The 25,551-nt window shown below is 44.0% G+C and overlaps 1 protein-coding gene across 2 annotated transcripts in view; it reads right to left on the bottom strand.

Annotated features, from left to right (window-relative positions):
- ttc7b (tetratricopeptide repeat domain 7B) overlaps window positions 1-25,551 on the bottom strand; it is a 358,122-nt gene that overhangs the window by 113,239 nt on the left and 219,332 nt on the right. For both annotated transcript variants that reach the window (XM_068038566.1, XM_068038567.1), the window contains exon 18: window positions 13,594-13,734. In XM_068038566.1, coding sequence (XP_067894667.1) covers window positions 13,594-13,734 — 141 coding nt within the window. The remainder of the gene's footprint in view (window positions 1-13,593; window positions 13,735-25,551) is intronic.

The raw sequence follows: 25,551 nt of genomic DNA, 5'->3' as shown, positions 1-25,551 counted from the left end.
CTAGTCACTGATCTCTCTGCTAAGGTGAATAGGCCCTTCACCTCCACTCTATCCAGACCCCACAACATTTTGTAGATTTCAATCAGATCTAGCCTCAGCCTTTTCTGTTCCAAGGAGAACAACCTCAGCCTATCCAATCTTTCCTCATAGCTGCATTTTTCTAGTCCTGGCAACATCCTCGTAAATCTCCTCTGTACCCTCTCTAGTGCAGTTACATCCTTTCTGTAATAAGGTGACCAGAACTGCACACTGTACTCAAGTTGTGGCCTAACCAATGAGTTATACAGTTCCAGCATAACCTCCCTGCTCTTATATTCTACACCTCGGCTAATAAAGGAAAGGATTGCACATGCTTTCTTAACCACCTTATCAACCTGTCCTGCTACCTTCAGGGATCTGTGGATATTCACTCCAAGGTCCCTTACTTCCTCTACACTTCTCAGTATTTTCCCATTAATCGTGTATTCCTTTGCCTTGTTTGACCTCCCCAAATCACCTCACACCAAGTTGAATTCCATTTGCCACTTTTCTGCCCATCTGACCAAACGATCAATATCTTCCTGCAGTCTACAGTTATCCTCCTCGCTATCTACCACACGGCCAATCTTTGTGTCATCTGCAAATAGGTAGGAAAACAAGTTGTGAGGAGGACACAAGGAATCTGCAATGGAATATAGATAGGTTAAGCACCTGGCAAAAATTTGGCAGATGAAGTATAACGTGGGAAAATGTGAGGTTGTTCACTTTGGCAGGAAAAATAGAAAAGCTAAATATTATTTACTTGGAGAAGGATTGCGGAATGCTGCGGTACAAAGGGATCTGGGAACATGAATTAGCATGTAATTAGGAAGGCAAATGGAATGTAAGGGGGATAGAGTACGAAAGTCATGAAGTCTTGTTACAACTGGAAAGGGAATTGGTGAGACTGCACCTAGAGCACTGCTTACAGTTTTGGTCTCCTTACTTGAGGGATATACTTGCATTGGAGGCAGTTCAAAGACATTTCACCAGGTTGATTCCTGGGATGAAGGGGTTGCCTTATGAGGAAAGGTTGTGCAGACTGGGCCTATACTCATTGGAGTTTAGAAGAATGAGAAGTCATGTTATTGAAACATAAAAGATTCTGAGGGGGCTTGACAGGATGTTTCCCCTCGTGGGGGAGTCTAGAACTAGGGAGCACAGTTCAAAAATAAGGGGTCTCCCATTTAAGACAGAGATGAGGAGGAATTTCTTCTCTCAGAGGGCTGTTAATCTTTGGAATTCTCTTCACCAGACAGCAGTGGAGGCTGAGCCATTCAATATATTCAAGGCTGTGTTAGACAGGTTTTTGATCTACTAGGGTAATGGGGACTGGCAGAACAGTGGAGTTAAGGCCACAATCAGATCAGCTATGATATTATTGAATGGCAGTGCTCAAGGGGTTGAAAGGCCTACTCCTGCTCCTATTTGCTATGATCTTATAAGAGGACCATAGAACCATAGAAAGAGGCCATTCAGCCCAACGTGTCCATGCCAGCCGAAAATACCAGCCGCCCAATCTAATCCCACCTTCCAACCTGGTCCATAGCCTTGCAGGTTACAGCACTTCAGGTACCTTTTAAAAAAACTGAGGGTTTCTGCCTCCACCACCGATCCAGGCAGTGAGTTCCAGACACCCACCACCCTCTGGGTGAAAAAGTTTTTCCTCATGCCCCTTCTAATCCTTCTACCAATCACCTCAAATCTGTGCCCCCTGGTAATTGAGCTCTCTGCTAGGGGAAACAGGTCCTTCCTGTCTACTCTATTTAGGCCCCTCATAATTTTGCACACCTATTAAGGCACCCCTCAGCCTCCTCTGTTCAAAGGAAAACAACCCTAGCCTATCCAATCTTTCCTCATAGCTGCAACTTTCGAGCCCTGGCAACATTCTTGTAAATCTCCTCTGTACTCTCTCCAGAGCAATTATGTCCTTTCTGTAATGTGGTGACCAGAACTGTATGCAATATTCCAACTAACGCCTAACCAGCGTTTTCTACAGTTCCAGCATTACATTTCTGCTTTTGAATTCTATACCTCAGCCAATAAAGAAAAGCATTCCTAATGCCTTCTTCGCCACTCTAGCTACCTGTTCTGCCACCTTCAGGGACCTGTGGACATGCACTCCAAGGTCTCTCACTTCTTCTACCCCTCTCAATATACTCCCATTTATTGTGTATTCCCTCGTTTTATTTGACCTCCCAAAATGCATTACCTCACACTTCTCTGGATTGAATTTCATTTGCCACTTTTCTGCCCACTCAATCAAACCATTGATATTTTTCTGGAATCTACGGCTATCCTCTTCACTATCAACTATATGGCCAATTTTTGTGTCATCAACAAATTTCCCAATCATGCCTCACAAATCGATTATACCACAAACAGCAAGGGACCCAACACTGAACCTTGTGGAACGCCACTGGAAACAGCTTTCCATTCACAAAAACATCCGTCGACTACTACCCTTTGTTTCTTGGCCCTGAGCCAATTCTGGATCCAACCTGCCACATTCCCCTGTATCCCAAGGGCTTTCATTTTACTGACCAGTCAGCCATGTAGGACCTTGTCAAATGTCTTACTAAAATCCATGTAGACCACATCCACTACACTACCCTCATCAATCCTTCTTACTTCCTCAAAAAACTCAATTAAGTTAGTAAGACATGATGTCCCCTTAACAAATTCATGCTGACTATCCCTGATTAATTCATGCCTTTCTAAGTGGCAGTTTATCCTGTCCGTCAGAATAGATTCCAAACAATTTACCCACCACCGAGGTCAGACTGACCAGCCTATAATTATTTGGCCTATCCCTTGCACCCTTTTTAAACAATGGTACAACGTTCTCAGACCTTCAATCATCTGGTACCTCTCCTGTATCTAGTGAGGATTTGAAGATGATCCTCAACACATCCGCAATTTCCTCCCTGGCTTCCTTTAACAACCTGGGATGCAATCCATCCAGCCCTGGTGATTTATCCACTTTCAAGGATGCCAGACCCTCTAATACTTCCTCTCTCATTATGCTTACTGTATCTAATATTTCACACTCCTCCTCTTTAACTACAATGTCTACATCATCCCTCTCCTTTATGAAGACAGAGACAAAAAAACTCATTAAGAACTCTGCCCACATCTTCTGTTTCCACGCATTAGTTCCCTGTACATCTCTGATAGGCCTTAGTTATCCTCTTGCTCTTGTACTGATAAAACATCTTCGGATTTTCCTTGATTTTACCTGCCAATAATTTTTCATGTCCTCTCCTTGCTTTTCTAATTTCCTTTTTTACTTCACCTCTGCACTTTCTATACTCTTCTAGGCTTTCTAAAGTATTAAGATTTTTGTGATTGTCGTAAGCTTTCTTTTTCTGCTCCAGTTGGAGAGTTATAGTCTCCCACCTGCATAAGAATCAATCCCTAGCTGTGGGATTGTAACCCATCCCACAAAAGATGTGAAATTATAGCACACCCTGCAAAAGATCAGGCCCCAGCTGTGGCATGAGCCTGAAAGAGAGTCAGCACTACTAGGAAGGAGCAAGAAAATGGAAATTATTTTCATCTCCAGTATTTGTATTCAATGTCAGTGAATTGGAAATATTGGTGCAGTTTGACATTCTGCGAGCTGACATTCTAGTCACTAGGAACATCTTGCAGCCAGGCTCATGATTAAATATTTTCCACTGACAATACTTTGCCTTTATTGTTCCATTTAAATCAGCTTCATGTTGATTCATATGTCTTTGCTGGAAAAAAAATGATTTATTGAAGACAATTTCAGGCGCAAGTAAAATCACCATCCCTGAAAGGCTCTTTTTAAGGCTGATTTTTTTTTTGTGCTTGGTTTTGGCTGAGATTCCAGAGGTGCTGTTTCCCTCCTGGGTGCATCGTGGATTGGACGGGTGGCAATTGCGTGTCTCGCTTGTCTCCTGGGGGCGCGGATGGTGTTCACTTTCCTGTCGCTGGATATCTTCTATTTTTGTTGCCCGGGAGATGGCGAGGGAATGGTTTGGAACGGCGATTTTCTCCCGGGTGTGGTGTGTCCGCTGTCCTGGGGTCCTGTGACATTTCAGGGTCGGTGTCTGCAGTCGGCCCGGCCAGGTTCTGGTGGGTGTGAGTAGAAAATCTGTGGCTGATCTGTCCACTTAAATTTGCATTTTTAAGAGATGAGGAACAAAATTGAGGGAAGCAAACTACACTGGGCAGCACAGTGGTGCAGTGGTTAGCACCGCAGCCTCACAGCTCAAGCGACCCGGGTTTGGTTCTGGGTACTGTCTGTGTGGAGTTTGCAAGTTCTCCCTGTGATCCCGTGGGTTTCCGCCGGGTGCTCTGGTTTCCTCCCACAGCCAAAGACTTGCAGGTTGATAGGTAAATTGGCCATTGGAAATTGCCCCTAGTGTAGGTAGGTGGTAGGAGAATGGTGGGGATGTGGTAGGGAATATGGGATTAATGTAGGATTAGTATAAATGGGTGGTTGTTGGTCGGCACAGACTTGGTGGGCCGAAGGGCCTGTTTCAGTGCTGTATCTCTCTATGAGATGTTATGCCATTGGGTTCTATTCAAGGAGTGATAGCACGCTTGACGCTGAGTCAGAAGGTTGAAAGGTCAAGCCCCACTCCAGTGACCTGAGCACAAAAATCTAGGCTGACACTCCCAGTGTAGTACTGAGCAAGTCAGAGGGGTAATCTTTTGGATGAGACATTAGACCGAGCTCGCCTATACCCTCCCAGATGGACATTAAAGATCCCAAAGAAGAGTAGGGGCATTCTTCCCATTGTCCTGGTCAATATTTCTCTCTCAACCAACATCACTAGAACAGATCAACTCATTTACCTCACTGCTGTTCATGGGATCTTGTTGCGTGCAAATTGGCTGTCGCTTTTCCTATATTACATCAGTGTTCTGAGGTTGTGAATGGCAGTGTATAAATGCAAGTCTTTTTTTGCCAGCAGATATACAAACTGGCTAGTATTCTCCCAGAGTAGGCAAGAAAATGTGTCATTTGATACTAGTGATTCCTGTATCTTTCAATCTGTGATTGGAACTGATGTGGGAAGCTGTGAGATTGGAGAATAACATTAACAGTGTTAAGTCTTGAACAAATGCTGGTATAAGCTTCCCTAATGACAGTGCATAGTGTGGCACTGAGCTAGGTGAGAGGAAGGACCCACATTATGGCGTTGAGATGGTGGGTCTCCCTTTTGGGCAGCGGTAGGGATACAACTTGCCTCAATATTTCTGTGCTAGGGAGCAGGATAAAAATCAATGCATAGTGATAGCAGATGTGAAGATGTAAGCTCCATGGAATTGGCTCAGCAAATTTAGAAGTTATCCTTAATGGCATTAAGGAATTAATAAAGAGACAAGAGAGATGGGCTGAAATAAAAACAGAAATGTTGGAAATATTCAGCAGGTCAGGTAGCATCCGTGGAGAGAGAAACGGAGTTAACGCTTCAGGTTGATAACCTTCCAAGTTCTGACAAAAAGTCATCAATCTGAAATATTAACTGTTTCTTTTTCCACAGATGCTGCCTGACCTGCTGAGTACTTGCAGCAATTGTTTTGTTTATTTCAGATTTCCAGCATCTGAAGTATTTTGCTTTTGTAAAAGAGACGAGCTGCCCTGAGAGAACTGAAAACATACGTATTACTAAAATAGCAGCATGTGAAGTGTTTCTCCATGGAAATGTACATCTGAATACATTATCAAATGTGTCGGCTATCCTCAGTGTTTGGGTTGAGTTAGCTGATCTCTCAGAGAGGAGGCGTAGTGGTAGAGGCACTGTTATTGGCGTCCGTGCTCTACAATGGAAATGAGGACTCACTGCATTAACTCCTGCTCCAACCCATTCTTTCCCTGGATCTCGAAGGTGTGGAATTCTATCTCTCCTTCATCCTACAATCTACTAAAGGACAAGGTTGGCATCATGTAATTACAAACTATTACACTGAAATCTACAGGGCCAGAAAAGCCCATTATGGTCCAATTGTCAAGACCCAGTGTTTAGCAAGTACCGTATTCCATGATACTCAGCTATCAAATGTTTCACCTGGTACCTTGGCAGTTCATTCCATATAATCATCATCTACGTAAAACAGTTAAACCTCTACTGCCTTTCCACACTCCATCTTGAGACTGTGCCTTCATATATCTTGCCTCCTCTCCAATCTAGTTTGTGTCCTGGACCAACAGCAAAACCACCATAGTCAAAGTTACAATTGACATGTTAGATATTCCATCTCAATCTCTCTATTCCCTTAGATAAAACAGACCATTCCATTCTCTCCCACTGCTCTCCTCCATGGACCACCACTGTGTCACTGCACTCTCATAGTTACTTCCAGTTTTAATGCAGTCATTATATCTCCTACAATGACCTCTTCCTGTGTCTGAATTGTGACCCAGTTTGTATCCATGATCTCCTTTGCCCTCTTGAGCAACCCCAAATTTAATTGCTCCGGGTTCCGAAGAAGGGTCACTGACCCGGAACGTTAACTCTGCTTCTCTTTCCACAGATGCTGCCAGACCTGCTGAGTGGTTCCAGCATTTCTTGTTTTTATTTCAGATTTCCAGCATCTGCAGTATTTTGCTTTTAATTTAATTGCTCCACTATTCGTGGCCGTACTTTCACCTGCCTGGGCCCTAAGCTATGCAAATTTCCTCCCTAAACTTCTCCCCTCCTTTAAGATGCTCCTTAATACCTACCTCTGTGACCAAGCATCTGCCGTAATATCTCATGTGGCTTGGTGTCAAATTTCATTTGATTAGGCCCCTGTGAAGCACCTTGGGATGTTTTACTATGTTTTTGTTGTCCCTTGACAACATCATACGCAAACAAGGAGTCACTGTCCACTTACATGCTGACACCTAGCTTTCATCTGCACTCTTTGTGCCATGACTGTCACAGCGCTCAACTACCTGTCTGATTTCAAGTCCTGTATGAGCCAAAATAACCTTCAGCTCAAAACTCGCAATACTGAAGCCACCCTATTTGGCTTCTGCTGATACTAAAGTGCTCGCCAAGGCTGCTCAATCAGACTGACTATGATGTGATTGGATGGAGTAGGATATGGAATTGGATGAGGTAGAAATTCTGGTATGCACAAAAGGCCAGAATTGGAGGAGCAATGATCTCAGAGGGCTGTTATGAGGCTACAAATGGCGGGGGCGGGCGAGGACACAGAGATTTGGAAGCACATGTTGGCTTATTTCCCAGTAAAATACTTCACTTCCAGATTTATTCTGTATTTCAAGTGCAGAATTATGACTCACTCCACAATGGGACTGAAGAAAGTATTTTTGGTTGATATTTAAATGTTCGTTGATGAATACATCATCTTTCACATACAGGAAACTAAAATCTCGGTGAGCTGGGAGCTGCCAGAGTTTCACAGAAATTATCTGCATGAACACTGATCAGAAGGTGTTTACTTCCTCCGTATGTTCAAGTTGATTATTTAACTATCTCAGTGCTGGATGTCTTTTGGTTGCAAAACAACAACCTTTCCAATTCAACAACTGAATTTAAAAAAAATTCTTTCTCTTCGCAGGTAAGGAAGTGAGCTAGAGATGCTAAAAGTTTCCTAGGAAGTCCAACAAACAACCCTGGGTGACTGACACTACGATTGGAAGAGGCTTTTGCTCTACAATAGACAACAAGATCGGAAACTTGCAGTGCTCCAGGCTATTGTAACATTTTGTGGAGTTGAAGTTCAGTAGAACAATGTGTTGTTCTCCCCTTGTTACTGAATAATTAAAAAATCAATCTCAGTCTTGACATTTTCAAATGACCCCCCGCATCAACAGCATTTTGGAAGAAATGAGTTCCGGATATCCACTATTTTCCACCAGATTTGTCTGTAAAAAAATGCTTCCTGATTTCACTCCTAAATGATTTCATTCTAATTTTAAGATTGTGCCCCCTTGTTCTAAATTCCTCCAGAAAAGCTTCTCTCATAATTCCCTTCATCTACCCTAATTTTTTTTTATTTGTTTCTGGGATATGGACATCGCTGGCTAGGCCTGCATTTATTGCCCATCCCTAGTTGCCCTTGAGAAGGTGGTGGTGAGCTGCCTTCTTGAACCACTGCAGTCCATGTGGGGTAGGTACACCCACAGTGTGTTAGGAAGGGAGTTCTAGGATTTTGACCCAGCGACAATGAAGGAACAACAATATAGTTCCAAGTCAGGATGGTGTGTGGCTTGGAGGGGAACTTGCAGGTGGTGGTGCTCTCATGCATCTGCTGCCCTTGTCCTTCTAGGTGGTAGAGGTCGTGGGTTTGGAAGGTGCTGTCTAAGGAGCCTTGGTGCATTGCTGCAGTGCATCATGTAGATGGTACACACTGCTGCCACTGTGCGTCGGTGGTGGAGGGAGTGAATGTTTGTAGATGGGGTGCCAATCAAGCGGGCTGCTTTATCCGGGAAAGTGTCAAGATTCTTGAGTGTTGTTGGAGCTGCACCCATCCAGGCAAGTGGAGAGTATTCCATCACACTCCTGACTTGTGCCTTGTAAAAGGTGGACAAGCTTTAGGGAGTCAGGAGGTGAGTTACTCACCGCAGGATTCCTAGCCTTTGACCTGTTCTTGTAGCCACGGTATTTATATGGCTGCTCCAGTTCAGTTTCTGGTCAATGGTAACCCCCAGGATGTTGTTAGTGTGGGATTCAGTGATGGTAATGCCATTGAATGTCAAGAGAAGATGGTTTCCTTCTCTCTGATTGGTGATTGCCATTGCCTGACACTTGTGTGGTACGAATTTTACTTGCCACTTATCAGCCCAAGCCTGAAGTTGCCCATGTCTTGCTGTATATTAGCACAGATTGCTTCAACATCTGAGGAATTGTGAATGGTACTGAACACTGTGCAATCATCAGTGAACAACACCACTTCTGAACTTATGATGGAGGAAAGGTCATTAATGAAGCAGCTGAAGATGGTTGGGCCTGAGACACTACCCTGAGAAGCTCCAGAACATCATTGCAGGAGTTGAGATGATTGATCTCCAACAACCACAACCATCTTCCTTTGTGCAAGGTACGACTCCAACCAGTGAAGAGTTTTCAACTGATTCCCACTGACTCCAGTTTTGTTAGGGCCCCTTGTTGCCATACTCAGTCAAATACTGCCTTGATATCTAGGGTAAACACTCTCATCTCACCTTGAGTTCAGCTCCTTTGTCCATGTCTGGCCCAAGGCTGTAATCAGGTCAACCTCATGACTTTAGCTAGGAATTCTGCGGCAAGTGACTCACCTCCTGACTCCCCAAAGCCTGTCCACCATCTACAAGGCACAAGTCAGGAGCGTGATGGAATACTCTCCACTTTCTTGGATGGGTGCAACTCCAACACTCAAGAAGCTTGACACTTTGCAGGTTAAAGCAGCCCGATTGATTGGCACCCCATCTACAAACATTCACTCCCTCCACCACCGACGCACAGTGGCAGCAGTGTGCACCATCTACAAGATGCACTGCAGCAACGCACCAAGGCTCCTTAGACAGCACCTTCCAAACCCACGACCTCTACCAACTAGAAGGACAAGGGCAGCAAATGCATGGGAACACCACCACTTGCAGGTTCCCCTCCAAGTCACACACCATCCTGACTTCACTGTCGCTGGGTCAAAATCCTGGAACTCCCTTCCTAACAGCACTGTGGGTGTACCTACCCCACATGGACTGCAGCGGTTCAAGAAGGCAGCTCACCACCACCTTCTCAAGGGCAATGAGGGATGGGCAATAAATGCTGGCCTGGCCAGCGTCACCCACATCCCATGAATGAATTTTTAAAAAAGGAGTATCGGTGAGCAGGTTATTGCTGTTTAAGTGGTGCTTGATAGCACTGTCAGCGACACCTTCCATCAGTTTGCTGATGATCGAGAGTAGACTGATGGGATGGTAAATGGCCGGATTGGATTTTCCCTGGTTTTCGTGGATAGGACATACCTGGGCAATTTTCCACATTGTCGGGTAGATGCCTGTGTTGTAGCTGTACTGGTTCAGCTTGGCTAGAGGCGTGGCTAGTTATGGAGCATAAGTCTTCAGTACTGTTGACAGAATGCTATCAGGGGCCATAGCCTTGCAGTATCCAGTGTCTTCAGCCGTTTCTTGATATCACATGGAGTGAACTGGATTGGCTGAAGTCTGGCATCTGTGATACTGGGGACCCCAGGAGGAGGCCAAGATGGATCATCCATTTGGTATTTCTGGCTGAAGATGGTCCAAAATGCTTCAGTCTTTCCTTTTGCACTGATGTGCTGGGCTCCCCCATCATTGAGAATGGGATATTTGTAGCCTCCTCTTCCCGTTAGTTGTTTAATTGTCCACACTATTCAAGGCTGGATATGGCAGCACTGCAGATCTTTGATCTGATCCGACGGTTGTGGGATCGCTTAGCTCTGTCTACCGCATGCTGCTTCCGCTGTTTGGCATCCATGTAGTCCTGTGTTGTAGCTTCACCAGGCTGACATCTCATTTTTAGGTATACCTGGTGCTGCTCCTGGCATGCTCTCCCACATTCTTCATTTATAGTGCATTTGTACCAATATGCTAAATAAGCCCACTTGTATCCTAAAGTAGCTAATAAATTACTTTTGAAGTGTAGTCACTGTCATTTTGTAGGCAAATGCAGCAACCAATGTGAACTCTGCAAGGTCCCACAACAGCAAGGAGACAAATGTCTATAAGAGCAAAATACTGCGACCGCTGGAAATCTGATATAAACACAACTTCTGGAAATACTGAGCAGGTGTGGAAGCTTCGGTGGAGAAAGAGTTAATATTTCAAGTCAATGACCTGTGACAGTGCATGCTCCATTCTTGAGGCTGCAATCGATGTGGTGGTCAGAATTGGAAATGTTAAAAATGATAATCTGTTTCAGTGGTCTTGGTTGAGAGATAATGTCAGTCAGAATAGTGTCATGGAAACTTTCACATCTACCTGAGAAAGTAGATGGAGCCTTGATTTAATATTTTATTTGAAAGATAGCACTTCTGACAAGCAGAATTCCCTTAGTACCAGCTCAGTTATCTTGGCTTGACTTTATTTTCACATACCCCTTTCTGCTGACAATTTTAGGAACAGATAAACAAATTTGGCATCATAAGCAGTTTCCAACCATTTTGTCCATTTTGCAACACTGATTTTTGAAACAAAATAATTTTTCACATTTTTAGAACAAATCTTGAGCATTGGAACCTGGATTTTTTTTTGATAAATACATCAACCACTCTCTAGTGTTTACTCCTGTAGAAACTGTCTGATTTATTCTAACCCTCCTCTCATCAAATAATACGCTATATGCAAATATACACAGCATCACAGAATTTAATTCTCTCCAAGACCTTTCATCATGCTGTTGCTTTCCAGATGTCCACCTTTCCTGCACTCATCTGAATCTGTTCAAATAGGTTTCCCACAGAACCAAACAGCTCTAGCTAAAGACATAAACAACTTTTTTTTTAAATAACTGTGGTACATTATCTTCACCTTGTCCTCTCTGGAGCCTCAATCACACCATCCTCCTCCAATACTTCCCCTCTGCTGTACAGCCCGCTGGGACTGCCCTCACTTGATACCACTCTTACCTATCCAATTTTATCCAGAGCATTGGAAGAAATGGCTTCTCTTCCCAACTCTCTATTGTCACCTCAGGAACCCCTTTGCCCAAGAATCTATCTTTGGACCTCCTCTCATCTGCATCTACTTGATGCCCCCCAGCATCATCATCCACAGACATGTAGTCAGCTTCAACATATACGCTGATGGCACTCAACTCTACCTCTCTGGACACCTTCACTCCCTCTAAGCTATCAAACATCCAGTCTTCGATGAGCTGCAATTTCCTCCAGTTAAACTGTGGGAAAACCAAAGCTATCATATTCAGTTCCTGCTTGACACCAATTCCATCACCCTACCGGTTCTATCATAGGCTGAACCAGACTGCAATCTCAGCACCGTATACGAAGTCCAGCTGACCTCTCATTCTGTCCATTACAAAGACCATCTACCTCTACTTCCTATCACCCACCTCCAAACCTGCCACAGCCTATCAGCTGCTAAATTCTTATCCGTGCCTTTGTCACCTACAGATTCAATTATTCCTATGTTTGCCTGACTGGCCTCCCAACCTTGAAGTTTGGAAACTTCAAATTATCCAAAGTTCTGCTGCCCTGTCTTTTCCTTCATTAAGTCTAGTTTATTCACTACTCCTGCCCTAACTGACCTAGATGAAATCTTGATTCCCCAATAATTGAAATTTAAAGCGCTTAACTTGCTTTTAAATCCCTCCATTGCTTTGCCGCTCCTCATCTCTAAAACATTCACCAACTTTACAACACCACTGTCCCTAATCCCCAGAACTATCTGTTCCTCCCAAACCTGTGCACCCACTACCTTCCTTTCAGCCTCCTAGTTTCCCCATTCTTTATTTCCTTCACTAAACCTCTCTGATTCTCCACCTCACTCTCCTTAAGATCCTCCTTAAAATATACCACTTAACCACTAGCTTGGTGTTTGTTTCTCCTTGCGCCTCTGTGAAGCAATTTGTGAAGCTTTTCAACATTAAAGGCACCATATAAATGCAAGCTTCAGTTAATGCACATTGTGCAATACATGGTCAAAAGCTTGTGTCATTGTAAAACTGCATGGGCTGAATTTTACCCGCCCCTCGAAGCCATGGGTCGTGGTGCAGGGGCCGGTAAAATTCTGCGGGGAGATGTCTGCCTCGACCTGCGACGTCAAGAGAGGCCTGCCGCATATTACCGGCAGCGGAGGGACCTCGGTGCGGCCACCCCGGTTGCCTGACAGCAGGCCCTTCATCAGCATATTCAAATGAACCGAAATGAGATGCTAATAAGCTTACCTGCAGGCGGCAGCCATCCCACACCGGTTTTATGGCCGCCGTTTGTCCCTCGCACGCCTTCGGAACTCCATACGGAGTTTCGAGGTGAGAATCTGGTGGGGAGGGGGAGGTCTAAAATTCTCAGGGCAGGAGGGGTGGGGGAGTGGGGGAGTGGGGAAATCAATTTTTTATCGGTTTTGTGAATGGTGGGAAGGGTTGAAGGGCAAATGATTGCAGGTTGGGGGGGGTAGTTCAGTTAGGGAATAAAGTGTTTTTTGTCAATTAGGGCCAATTAAAAGACCATTGTGGGGTTGGGGAAGGGCCTCCAGAACATAAAACATAAGTGTTGATTTAATAAAAATTGGCACCAATGTTCCATTATAAATTTAAATCCGTGTTAAGGGCTTAAAGCCCTTTAAAAATGGCGCCAGTGCCTGCGCAGTGGCACCCGACACCGTTGCTGGGGACACAGCGGCCACCCCCTCTATGTCACTGGGGGCAGCCACTCCGCCTCCTCTTATTTAAATGAGCCCCTAAGGGGGCTCAGGGATGGCACATCCGCACGTAAAGTTCAGCCCCATATCTTCTGACTTAACAGGATGCACCACCAGCAATGCTGGAGGATTTTACAGAAAATTCTCATATTTTGAAAAAAGTGTGTGTTGGAATGTCGCTTTGCATCATTTTAACCTCACAAAATAGAAATCAAAATAGCGGTGCAGAATCACCGCATGTTAACCTGCATGCAACCAGATCTGGGCCAGGGTCATCCAGGGGTGCATTGGCCCCTGCTTCGGCATACTGCTGTGCAAGGATGAGGCCACCTCAGACAGCGCTTGCTCCACTCTTGAGGCTGCGATTGACGTGGCATGCACCGAACCTACAGGGGGGTGCAAGAAAGAAGATAATTAACAGCAACACAGGGCCAAAGTTTTACAAGGACTCAAAACAGATGCACTAATGAGACGGTACAGTACCTCACATCATTAGACTCAACAACCACACACCGAAGCAGCCCTTCACCTGCCAATCTAAGCTGTCCTTTGTAGAACTGTATCAGAGTTTAATGCGCTTGGAAATCTACCTCTTTGTCCAAGCTTTCAGTTACCTGTCCTCGTACCACCTTATGTGACTCATTGTTAAATTTTGTCTGATTAAGCTCCTGTGAGGTGCCTTGGGCTGTTTCGCTATGTTAAAGGTGTTATACAAATGCAGGTTGTTTAATCAGGATTTCTTTTCAGTTTTGTATTTTAGCTAAAACTGCACTGAGCAAGAGACTAAAAGGTTTTAGAGCTGTATTTTTATTAGCTGTTTGGAGAAGTGCTAATGAAATAGTAATAGGACGTACAATTTAAAAAATAAATTCTTATGAATGGGAATAAATGAAATGCAGGTCTTGTAATTGAGTGCAACTAAAACAGGTCAGCATTTACTTCTTCTCTAACAAGATGAGATTAATTGATGATTCCTGATGGTATCAAACCTACTCAATCTTTCAGATAAAGCCTTTATGGGATCACAGTGAAAGTAAGCTGCAATCGAGCCCAGCAACGCACTGGCTTAACTGGATTTATTTTTGGCTAATTTCTCGTTTGTAGATGCTGCCTACACTGCCTGTGTATATCCTGCTCAGTGTGCAGTTTTACTGCAGGTACTCCTGCTGGGTTTTGCTGTTACCTCCATACCTCTCCCATCCAGGAACCGGAGTGATTTTTTTTCTTTAAATGTTGGTAAAGTTTAAAACTTTCCCATGTTGGATTGCCTTTAATTTAGGACTTTACCAGCATTACAAAGCATTTACACTGTTTGCAGTTATTCTTGTTCATACTGTGTGAAATTAAATCCGTGAGGTGATCTTATATCCAAACCCACATCGAAAAGTCACTTGAAGCTGACTGTTAATATGTAAACTGGCTGCATTTTATAAACCTGTCACTCCCTCTGTGTACAGAATGGAATTATCCTACTTGCTTATACATGCGTCTGTTCCTTAAGTGGATACACAGTCTTCCTATCCTCCCCTGGGGATCACTGATGAAGCAATTTGCTTGTGAATGGATTGGAAGTGTGTGAATTAATTGTTGTTGCAGCAAGGCATGTAATTTACCCAACAGTGATACCCTGCTGGAGGACAAGCATGTCTACAGTTGCCTGCCCATCATCTAGATCCCAGAATATGCATTCAGAAAGCATGTAGAGGACTTAAACAGGGTTAAAAATCCAAAAGAAAACTGAGTATTCTGTAACCAGGATGTATATTGTGTCATGTTTACAATCAGACAAAAAAAAACACAAAAGATATATGTAAAGTATTCTAAAATACTTTTAAACAGGGAACCACTGCCAGTGCACATTCAGGTGGGCATTATCTTGGATTAAGATATTATGTAGAAGCTGATATGTCGCTTCTTGACCTTGTGTTAGTGTAAATTAGCTGATAGCGAGTCAGCAGCCTGTTTTACATATTTCCTGATAGTTAAAGTCAATGGAAATTAAAATGGGGAGAGATGTGAACTGCGCTGCGGACTCACTACCACCTGTTTTACACTATGGTACAAGGAACAGAATTACCCCGCTTGGGTTTAACCAGTGGGCCAATTTTGAGAAGTTGCTTTATTGAGGAAGGTGCTTGGTTGCTAGGTACCCAGATGTTATCCATTGTAAGATCCTCCCCTTTTTTGCTGGCAAGTTCCACGGTGGGACAGTCCCAGACTGACAGTGTAGGGTTCTGATAAAAACGCCATTAATCTTCCTCTTTCAGATGTTGATTGCTCTGCTATGTATTTCCAGCATTTTCTACTTTTAGTTTATGATTCTTTCATGGTTCAATAATGTTAAACCTGTACATTTCAAATCTTAACACTTTGTTTTTACTTGCTACTACTTTTAAGTTTCAAGGTAAACCCCCCAAAAAAGCAAAATTTAAAATTCTCTCAGAAGCTATGCAGCAAAAACAGGGAACATCTTATGAGAAATATTAAGAAAAATATATTTAAAAACAATTGATCAAATTTCTATGGCTTATTAGACTGACATGACTGAGTTAAAATAATCACATTATAGATTTGATATATCGTGTATCTAATGCTACAATTAACTAATTTACTCCCGCTATACTGTCCTACTTGCCTGGATTAACATTTCAATCAATAAAACATTTAACTGCACTAACGTTTTCTATCGATCAAGATCTGAATCTTACAGATATGACTCATGCATAATAAATAGGCTCGAGTTGGACAGGCACAGAGAGACAAACAAAACGGCTATGTGCAGACCAGCAGCAGACCAGCAATGCTAAACAACTGCACAACATCAGCCTCTGAGCACATGCAGGGTAGGGGATGGAGGGGAGAGAGGGAAGTGAGAAAAGAGGAGGGCAGACTGCGTTGCATCATGAGACGGGCAAGTGTAGCTATATTTAATAGACTGAAATAGATATTGCTGGCTGAGTGCATTCAGATCTCATGATCGCACAGGGCCTGAGGAGGCAGAGCACGGGATGGGGACAAATAGCAGCAGCCTTGGCTTGTAGCACTAGATCACGCTACTGCTGATGGAGAGTCAGTGTCACATTCGAAGGCAGACGATAACGTGACTGAATCAAACCAGTAGGGCTGTAAATGAACTCTTACTTACTAACTGAAAAAAGGTAGAAAAAACCATGAAAGTAAGCATCTGGAGGATTGCCTTCAAACAACAAATCAAACAAGCAATTAAAATTTCATTAAAACCTCGTGCAAGTAGATTTGTAACTATTTTCAATACTTTTTAAGTGATGCTGACCCATTCTCGAGTATACATTCAACCGTTGAGTTACCATGAGATCAGTGGAGGGGATGTCAGCCACTTAGGGCAATGTAGAATCAGATTTAAATAAGGATGTATCTCCATCTCTCCTGATGGCACTGAATGGTGCTGGGATATGGTTCTAACTCCTTGCCCAAATGACAATTCTTCGCGCATAATGAAGGTCCGCAGACTGTTCCGACTATGGAGAGCATCAGAGCCAAATCTGAACTTATCCTCATCAGACACCCACATTTTTTTTTTGTTTTACAGGAAAAAGACCAGCAACCAGGACCGTGGCCCATTTATAGCCCGGAGCTGCAGTGGTCAATTGTAGCATGTCTACTGCTGCTTGGCTGAGGTCAGCTTTGAATGGTTGTGGGATTGAGAGATTGAACCTGGGACATCTCTGGTCTGCACAGTTCAACACTACACTTAGTCAGTGCACTTACCAACATTAGGAAGCTCAGGAATTGAAATCCTCTCTTGCTGTTGCAAAATGCACATTAGGAAATCATGTACGTGCCTGCTAACAAGCACTGCTCATTAATGTGGCTAGATCACCTTCTCTAAACCAAGGATAAGTCAGGGCATTTGAAAGCCTTTTACTTTGAATCCAAATAAATTGGTGTGCTGAGGCTGTTATGGGTCCATGCTGTTTATTTAAATACGAGGCCAAACAGAATGAAAACACAAAGATCTGCAGTACCTGATCACATGCAGCAGTTTGGTATTACTATTTGCTAGGTAACTTGTGTCCATCCTCTCTTGTAGCTTCTGGTCATTGAGGTGCTATAGCTCCAATGAATTTCTGCTACCTTGCTCCAGTGCCTGTACTTCATGGGTAAGCCCTGGACAGCAAGTGCCAATAAGAGATTCCACAGTCTAGCCCAATACTGTGATCAACTGATGCTGATACTGTACACTTGCAGCAGGGTTAATTAGATCAGGAATGAGAATTCCGGCTAGTTTCCCCTCCCTAACCCACAGAGACTGAAGCCAATTGAGTACTTATTGTTACAGAATCAATGCTGTTCACAAAAAAAAAATGCACAATAGCGTCTTTTAAACAGTCACAATATTGCACGGGCTTCCTCCTTCTTCATCTACTTCATTCCAGTCCTGTTGTCACGAATACTTGTAGACAGCAATGTGTGCCTAAACCTCTTGTGGATTTCTCTACATCTCATTGTGATACTTCTTTTCAGATGCCGCTGGGATTTGATTGAAGCAAAAGGTTTTGTTCGTTTGACATTTTCATCTAATGTCAACTAGAACAGTGAAGAACATGCAGTACAATAACAGGCTCTTCTTGTAAACTGCGATCGTGTCTGCAGAAAGCATTTGAAGCTGTATAACATGAAGGTAACACTACTGGTGATTACAGGTCAGTACTGGTACTTGTAGTGGTGGTGGCACTTTGAGCTGACTAGTTCCATCACAACTGCCTGCCCGATTAAACAACATTCTGCCTGGCATCTTCAAGTGATCAAAGAAAATTCAAAGAAAACACAGGGAAAAATTTGTTAAGGCCCGTTTTTAGGTGCAGGGTCACAGATCGTGATCTGCCCGCACGTCTTCCTGTTGAGGCTAACTTTGTGCTGTCTCCTTATTTACATGATTTCTGCATATAGGCCAGCACTGTTAGCTGGCTGGCATGCACAACAGGGGATCAAACAGTGTGTGATGATGGCATGTGTTCGAGTTAGCCTGCAGCTCTTAAAGGGAAGCTGCACTGAATCAAAGAAGGCTCCTGCTGATTGTCACTGCTGCAAATAGAGAGAGAATGGAGATGGAGCACCAGAGCAGACATGGCTAAGCCTCACATCCACCTCTCACTGCTTCCACAGAGCTCTAGCTATTCGGCTATGGTAGGCATATTACCCAAACACAGTGCAATATAATCACAGACATTCTGCTCTCCCTCTTGCAGGACAAGGGGGGCACAAAACAGAATGGAGCAGCAGAGAATTGGCAGGGACCAGGCACACCTTCACCCCGAGCCCAATGGAGGGGAGGGTCACAGACGGGATCTGTTGCAGTGGACTCAGATGAGGCAGCATACAGGAGAATGCTGATGAATATGCACACTGAGATAACTTCCTGCATTGGCAACCCCGTCAAACAGCTTCCGGTCACTGTCAAAGAGGACAGAGGAGTCTGGCTCCACATGGCACAGGGCGCCACGCAGAGCTTCGAACCCATCCTTTCCAGTGTGGAAGTGGTGCCCAACTGCATTTCAGCACTTGTGGACCCACCCGCGATGCAGCATCTGGTGACTGCTGTCTCAGTTTCCACTGCAGCCAGAAGCCACACAATGCCACAGCGCTGCTGTGGAAACTCAGATGGACATCATAAGATCCATGCTTGCTGCCACCATGGCTGCAGATCTGTGCTCAAAAGGGAATGCTGGCTCTCATGATTACTAGGAACACTCCACCTGTGCCCTTGCAGTTGCCGCTCAGCCAGCCAACCCAAACTGTTGCTGCCCATACTAAGATGGTGCAGTCCAAAGCCTGCCCACAAAGCTCAGAGCTACTTGAGGATATCCTGCAAGGCCACCTTCGGTCTCCCCCAGTGAAAACATGCAGCCTTTCACCAGCCACGCTGCAGCCACATGGGGGAAGCACTGTGTATGAGCACTAGGTCAGGCAAAGGCTCCGGCAAGACACGCACCAACAGAATGCACAGGGGTGACTAGTTCAGTTTCGTTTGCAGAGTGGATGTGTTGTTCGATAAAGATGTTAATGATGACAGCTTTTATTGTATGATGTTGGCCAAGGGGCTTCTGTGATGGGGCGTCTCAGATGGATGTAATGACGGGGAAATTAATGGCCTGTCCATGATGGTAAAGGAAAATGATCCTATTGGAGCCGGAGCATGAACAGGTGCTCCTGGGCAGCTCATCCAGAGCAAAGGGGTCCAGGATACATCTTCCCTGTCTTTTCTTCCTCTTTAGATGGCCTTTGGATTCCTGCTGCTAATGGCTGCATCCTCTTGATGACAATGTCCCAGAACAGTCACCCTCTGGTTTTCAGGAACAAAAGAGCAGGAGTAGGTCATTCAGCCCATCGAGCCTACCCTGCCATTCAATAAGATCATGGCTGATCATCCACTTCAATGCCTTTTTCCCACACTATCCTTATATGCCCTGATGTCATTTGTATTTAGAAATCGGTCACCTCTGCTTCCACAGCCCTCTGGGATAGAGAATTCCAAAGATTCACAACCCTCTGAGTAAAGACATTTCTCCTCATCTCTGTCCTAAGTGGCTTCCCCCTTATTTTGAAATTTTGTCCCCTGGTTCTAGATTCCCCAACCAGGGGGCGTCCCTCACGTTGCTGAACCTCTTCAGCTGTGAGCGATCAGCATGGGCATACAGTGCACATGCACATCTAAGTTTCTGAAATTTACATGAAATCAGCCAGAGCGATTGAATGATGTCATGATAGGACCTCTCTTGATGCTTCTGGCCTACGCATGGCATGCCTGTGCTCGCGTCTTTGCCAGCACAGGGTAACCACGTGGGCCGCACCGGAGGTGGCCGGAAGTGTGGCCTGTGCCATTTTCGCCCTCCGGGGCTTCCACAGCGCTGTCACTAGCAGCGTTAGAGCCCAATTTTGTGGCCACAAAGGTATTTTTTAATGCCCGTATGACTTTTTTTCTCTTGGGTTGAATGCAGTACTGCCCAGGAGATTAACCTCTCATTCCTGGAGACTCCAGGTCATTCCTGCAGGGTTGGCAACACTAGAGGTGACAGATTAAAAGAATCACACCAGAAGTGTGTTGGCACAAAATCAACTTGCATCAGCTTAAGTTTTCTCTATTCCAATGCCTACTGATGCTTGTACACTAAATCTCTGAACTATGATGCGTGGGCTGCATGCAGCCCGAGGCTTGACAATTTGTTCCTCGAATCCCGGGCACTCGATGCAATCTGTACTTACATTTCTAATTTGAATTTTGCAGGGCTGGATGTTTGGAAAGGACTGCTTTTAGCAGATGCATGTAGCGGCACCACTATTCCAGGCCAGAAAGGAGATGATTCCCCTGTCAGTCACACATGGAGACGGCACTGCTGTTAGTGGCTGGGATTGGTTTTACGTACACAATTGGTATTATGTAACTATCCTCCATTCATTGCACTTGCTGGAGAAATCACCCTGCTTTTATTGGGAGTCTTTACTGTAGCTTTGATCATGAATTTTGTTTGCTGTAGTTTGTGTGAACTCCTTTTAAATAGACTCTGTAGACTGCTGTAATGAGCTGTTTAAACAGATTCTGCTGAGTAAACAGACTTTCTTTGCTGTAAAATATACTGTTTGCTGCGAGTCCAGCTTATTGGCCAACACGATGTTCATTGTTGACACCACTGTCTGAGCCTGACACTTCGGTTTTTAGCATTGCTGTTTCACTAGCAGATCAATCCTAAATCAGAACACCGAGATCTGTTAGCATCCGGGAATGAACGAAAACATGGATTTTGAATTTGATGGGGTTGATTTTTCTGTTAGGAACACGTGGGCAATACTTATTTTCCAGGCATTAATAACAGGAGTTTGAAGCAAAGGCCAGCGACATCTGTATTCCACCTCCTTCAGCTTGCTCCAAAATTTCCAGGGCTTTCGTAAAGGGATGGATTTGGGCCTGTGCTTGTAATTGGCGTAGGACAATTGTCCCGGAGTCCCTTGGGATCCTTTGATCAGCTGGCTGTGTCAGCCATGGCTCAGTGGGTAGCACTTTCTGAGTCAGAAGGTTGTAGGTTCAAGACCCACTCCAGAGACTTGAGCACACAATCTAAGCTGCCACTCCCAAGAGCAGTACTGAAGGAGTGCTGCACTGTTAGAGGTGCCATCTTTCGGATGTGACAAACTGAGGTCCCAATTGCCCCCTCAGGTGGATGTAAACAATTCCACGGCACTATTTTGAAGAGCAAGGGAGTTCACCTAAGTGTCCTGGCCAACATTTACCCTCAACTAACATCACTAAAAATAGATTGTCTGGTCATTTATCTCATTGCTGTTTGCTGGAAATGGTTGCCACGTTTTCTACATTACAAGAGTGACTACACTTCAAAAGTGCGTCATTGGTTGCACAGCACTTGAGGTCATGCAAGTTGCTATATGAACGTGTCTTTCTTTTCCATCCTTGGTTCTTGGCACAAGGTCCAGCGCTAGGGGGTGCGACCCAGCTGCTAATGAACAGACTCAGGTGCCCTGAGGCTAGTGGGCTACACTTCTGCTCTACACAAGTAGCCAGGGGCATGAAGATTGGTCACTATATCTATGTCCCCCCACCTGAGTCTCAGTGTACACATAGCTATGCAGGCCGAGAAAGCAAAAGCTTGGACATTCAATTGTCTTCAAGTACACACCCAATTGGAAATTGGATAAATACTTGAAAAGGAAAAATGTGCAGGGCTATAGGGAAAGAGTAAGGGGGTGGGAGGGAAGTGGACTAATTGAATTGCTCTTTCAAAGAGCCGTCACAGGTAAGATAGGCCGAAGGGCCTCTTTCTGTGCTGTATAATTTTATGATCCATGCACTAAATGAGTCTGGTGACATCACTGGAAAAAATTTTCAAATCCAAAGCCTCTGAAATAAAGATTCAACAGAAATAAAACTGAGCACAGAGCATAACTTTATCAAAGTTAATTGCCATTTGCAGAAGCCTCAGGGAAAAAGCAGAGTTGGAGCCTGCTATTTCTGGTTGTGCCGTTGCTGTTCGGAGAACAATTTGCATATTTTATATGTAAACAACTGCTTGTGGTAGCAAGTTAAAATTAAAGAGTACCAACCATAAATTCAAAACACATCTGACAACACCCACAAAGGTTCCCATTTGAAACTCACTTTTGCGCCTCTCAGCCCCTGATCCACCTAGTACCCGACAACACAAAAGGAGGCCACAGAAATGAAACAGCATGAAAGTATTGAGTGGAGTTATTTGCCACAAAAATACTCAAGTGTCCTTGGAGATTTTGTTCTTTCCTTCCCATCCCCTGCTTAAAATCTGTTACACCTATAACTTTTGCCAGTTCTGACAAAAGACCTGAAACGTTAACTCTGCTTGGGCTAAGTAATTGAGATACTGGCACCTTTTTGAGCACAGTAAACACAAGAGGGAGAAAGATTGTCCCCTCTTGCCACTAAAAATGTCTTGTGGAGATGACGGGTACCAACATGAACCTGTCTGGTTCAAGTTACTGCACTCAGTGGCTCTCTGATGATGTGCCAGCATCTTGCAGTCTCTTCCCATATTGGCCATGAACAAACAGTAATTAAATGAGAAATAAAAACAGAAAATGCTGGAAATACTCAGTAGGTCAGGCAGCATCTGTGGCGAGAGAAACAGAGTTAATGTTTCACAAGAACACAAGAAATATGATCATGGCTTCAATTCCACTTTTCTGCCCACTCCCCAAATCCTTTGATTCCCTGCGAGACCTAAAATCTATCAATCCCAGCCTTAAATGTATTCAATGATGGAGCAGCCACAACCCTGTGGGGTAGAGCATTCCAAAGATCCACAACCCTTTGAGTGAAGTAATTTCTCATCTCAGTCCTGAATGATTGGCCCCTTATCCTGAGACTGTGTCCCCGTGTTCTAGATTTCCTGCCCAGTGGGAACATTCTCTCAGCTTCTACACTATCAAGCCCTTTCAGAATCTTGTATGTCTCAATTAGATCACCTCTCATTCTTCTAAACTCCAGAGAATATAGGCCCAATTTACTCAGGCTCTCATCACAGAACAACCCCTTTATCCCAGGGACCAATTTAGTAAATGTTCGCTGCACTGCCTCCAGTGCAAGTATATCCTTTCTTAAATGTGGAGATCAAAACTGCACACAGTATTCCAGGTGCGGTCTCACCAAAGCCCTGTACAATTTCAGTAAGACTTCTTTATTCCTGTACTCCAATCCCCTTGCAATAAAGATCAACATGCCATTTGCCTTCCTAATAGCCTGCTGCACCTGCATGTTAACTTTGTGTGTTCCTTGTACGAGTACTCCCCAAGTCTCTCTGGACATCAACACTTAACAGTTGCACACCTTTTTAAAAAATATTCTGCTTTTCTATTTTTATGACCAAAGTGAACAACTTCACACTTCCCTACATTATACTTCATTTGCCATCTTGTTGCCCACTCACTTAACCTGTCGATATCTCTTTGCAGCCTCTCTACATCCTCCCCTCAGCTTACTTATCCACCTACCTTTGTATCATCAGCAAACTTAAGATACATTACTCTTTGGCTCTTCATCCAAGTCATAAATATCGAGTGTAAATAGCTGAGGCCCCAGGACCGATCCTTGCAGTACCCCACTATTCACTGCCTACCAACTTGAAAAAGCCCATTTATGCTCACTCTCTGCTTCCTGACTGTTAACCAATCCTCTATCCACGCTAATATATTACCCCCAACACCATGAGCCCTTTTCTTGCCTATTAATCTTTTATGTGGCACCTTATTGAATGCATTTTGAAAATTCAGGTATACTACATCTCCCGGCTCCCCTTTATCTACCCTACTAGTTACATCCTCAAAAAACTCTATAGATTTGTCGAACAGGATCTCCCTTTGTCAAAACCATACTGTCTTGTTCGAATCATACTATGCTTTTCCAAGTGCAATGTTAAGGCTTCCTTAATAATAGTTTCCAGCAACTTACCAACGACTGATGTTAGGCTAACTGGTCTGTAGTTCCCTGTTTTCTCTCTACCTCCTTTCTTGAAAAGCACTGTAACATTTTCCAACTTCCAATCTGATGGGACCATTCCTGAATCTAAGGAATTCTGGAAAATTATAGCAGCACATCGGCTATCTCTGCAGCTATCTCTTTTAGAACCCTAGGATGTAGGCCATCTGGTCCCGGGGACTTTTCAGATTTTAGTCCCTCAAGTTTCTCCAATACTTTTTCTTGACTGATATCAATATCCTTAATCTCCGCACTTTTTAGCCCCTCGGTTACTGCCTATTTCTGGTTTGGGAACTTGTGTGTTTCAGGTGATGATTTATAGCATCTGAAATATTTTGCTGTTCACTCATGTCACATTGTGTAGGTCCTCACACAATGGGCAAAACAGGCTCCCGCTCTGCATATAAATGCAGGTTACCTCCTTTAATTGGGTTAAAAAGTATTGTCCCCTCAGGTTGCAGCCTTTCACTTCAGGCACAATAAATCAGTCTCACTTCTACAAATGTCCCAAAGACATCCAGGTATCTTTGTGCCAATTAATTCCACTCAATACCTGCATGCTGTTTCATTTCAGTATGTGCATACATACGTCACAGTCAAGTCTTCTGTGATGAATAAGAACCAATATTAATTTTTCTAGGTTTCTCTCTGTCGCTGCTACTTATGTCAGACTCGGGAATTAATAAACAGGGCAAATTTATGAAGGCCTTGTACAATAATGAAATTGAGCTCATTTGTCGGAATAGTCCTGTTTTTCAAACAGGTAGACAGGCAGAAAGGATATGTCAGAGCGGCAATAAATATCTCCCACAAAGTGAAGCTAACTGGGTAGCTCAGGAGTGACAAGATCTTATTAGTCTAATGAGCGAAGGTACAGATCACACTCCACAGCTGCCAAGACTTTTTGTGTTTCTGGTCATAGAGTAGCATTTCCCACTTGGGGAGTGGACTTCATCTGCAAGGTGTGCTTTCTAGAATAATGGAGATCTACCTGTAACGTTCCAGGGGAACCAAAGACAGGTGCGTTTGATCTGAAGACGGTCATTGCCGGTAGCTGCCTTATTTTTGTGTTGCACTTCAGTGAGTTTGAGCTGCAGACTTTTAACACGCTGAAAAGACAACTGACTGGCAACAGACTTTTTAGGTGCCAGCTGATGACTGGGCTCACCCAAATTAAGATGGACAACACACAACAAATCCTCCACAT

This window comes from Heterodontus francisci, chromosome 9, assembly GCF_036365525.1.
Source record: "Heterodontus francisci isolate sHetFra1 chromosome 9, sHetFra1.hap1, whole genome shotgun sequence".
NCBI lineage: Eukaryota > Metazoa > Chordata > Chondrichthyes > Heterodontiformes > Heterodontidae > Heterodontus > Heterodontus francisci.
Note: the sequence above shows the minus strand (reverse complement) of the source record. Positions and strands in the feature narration are given on the sequence as shown.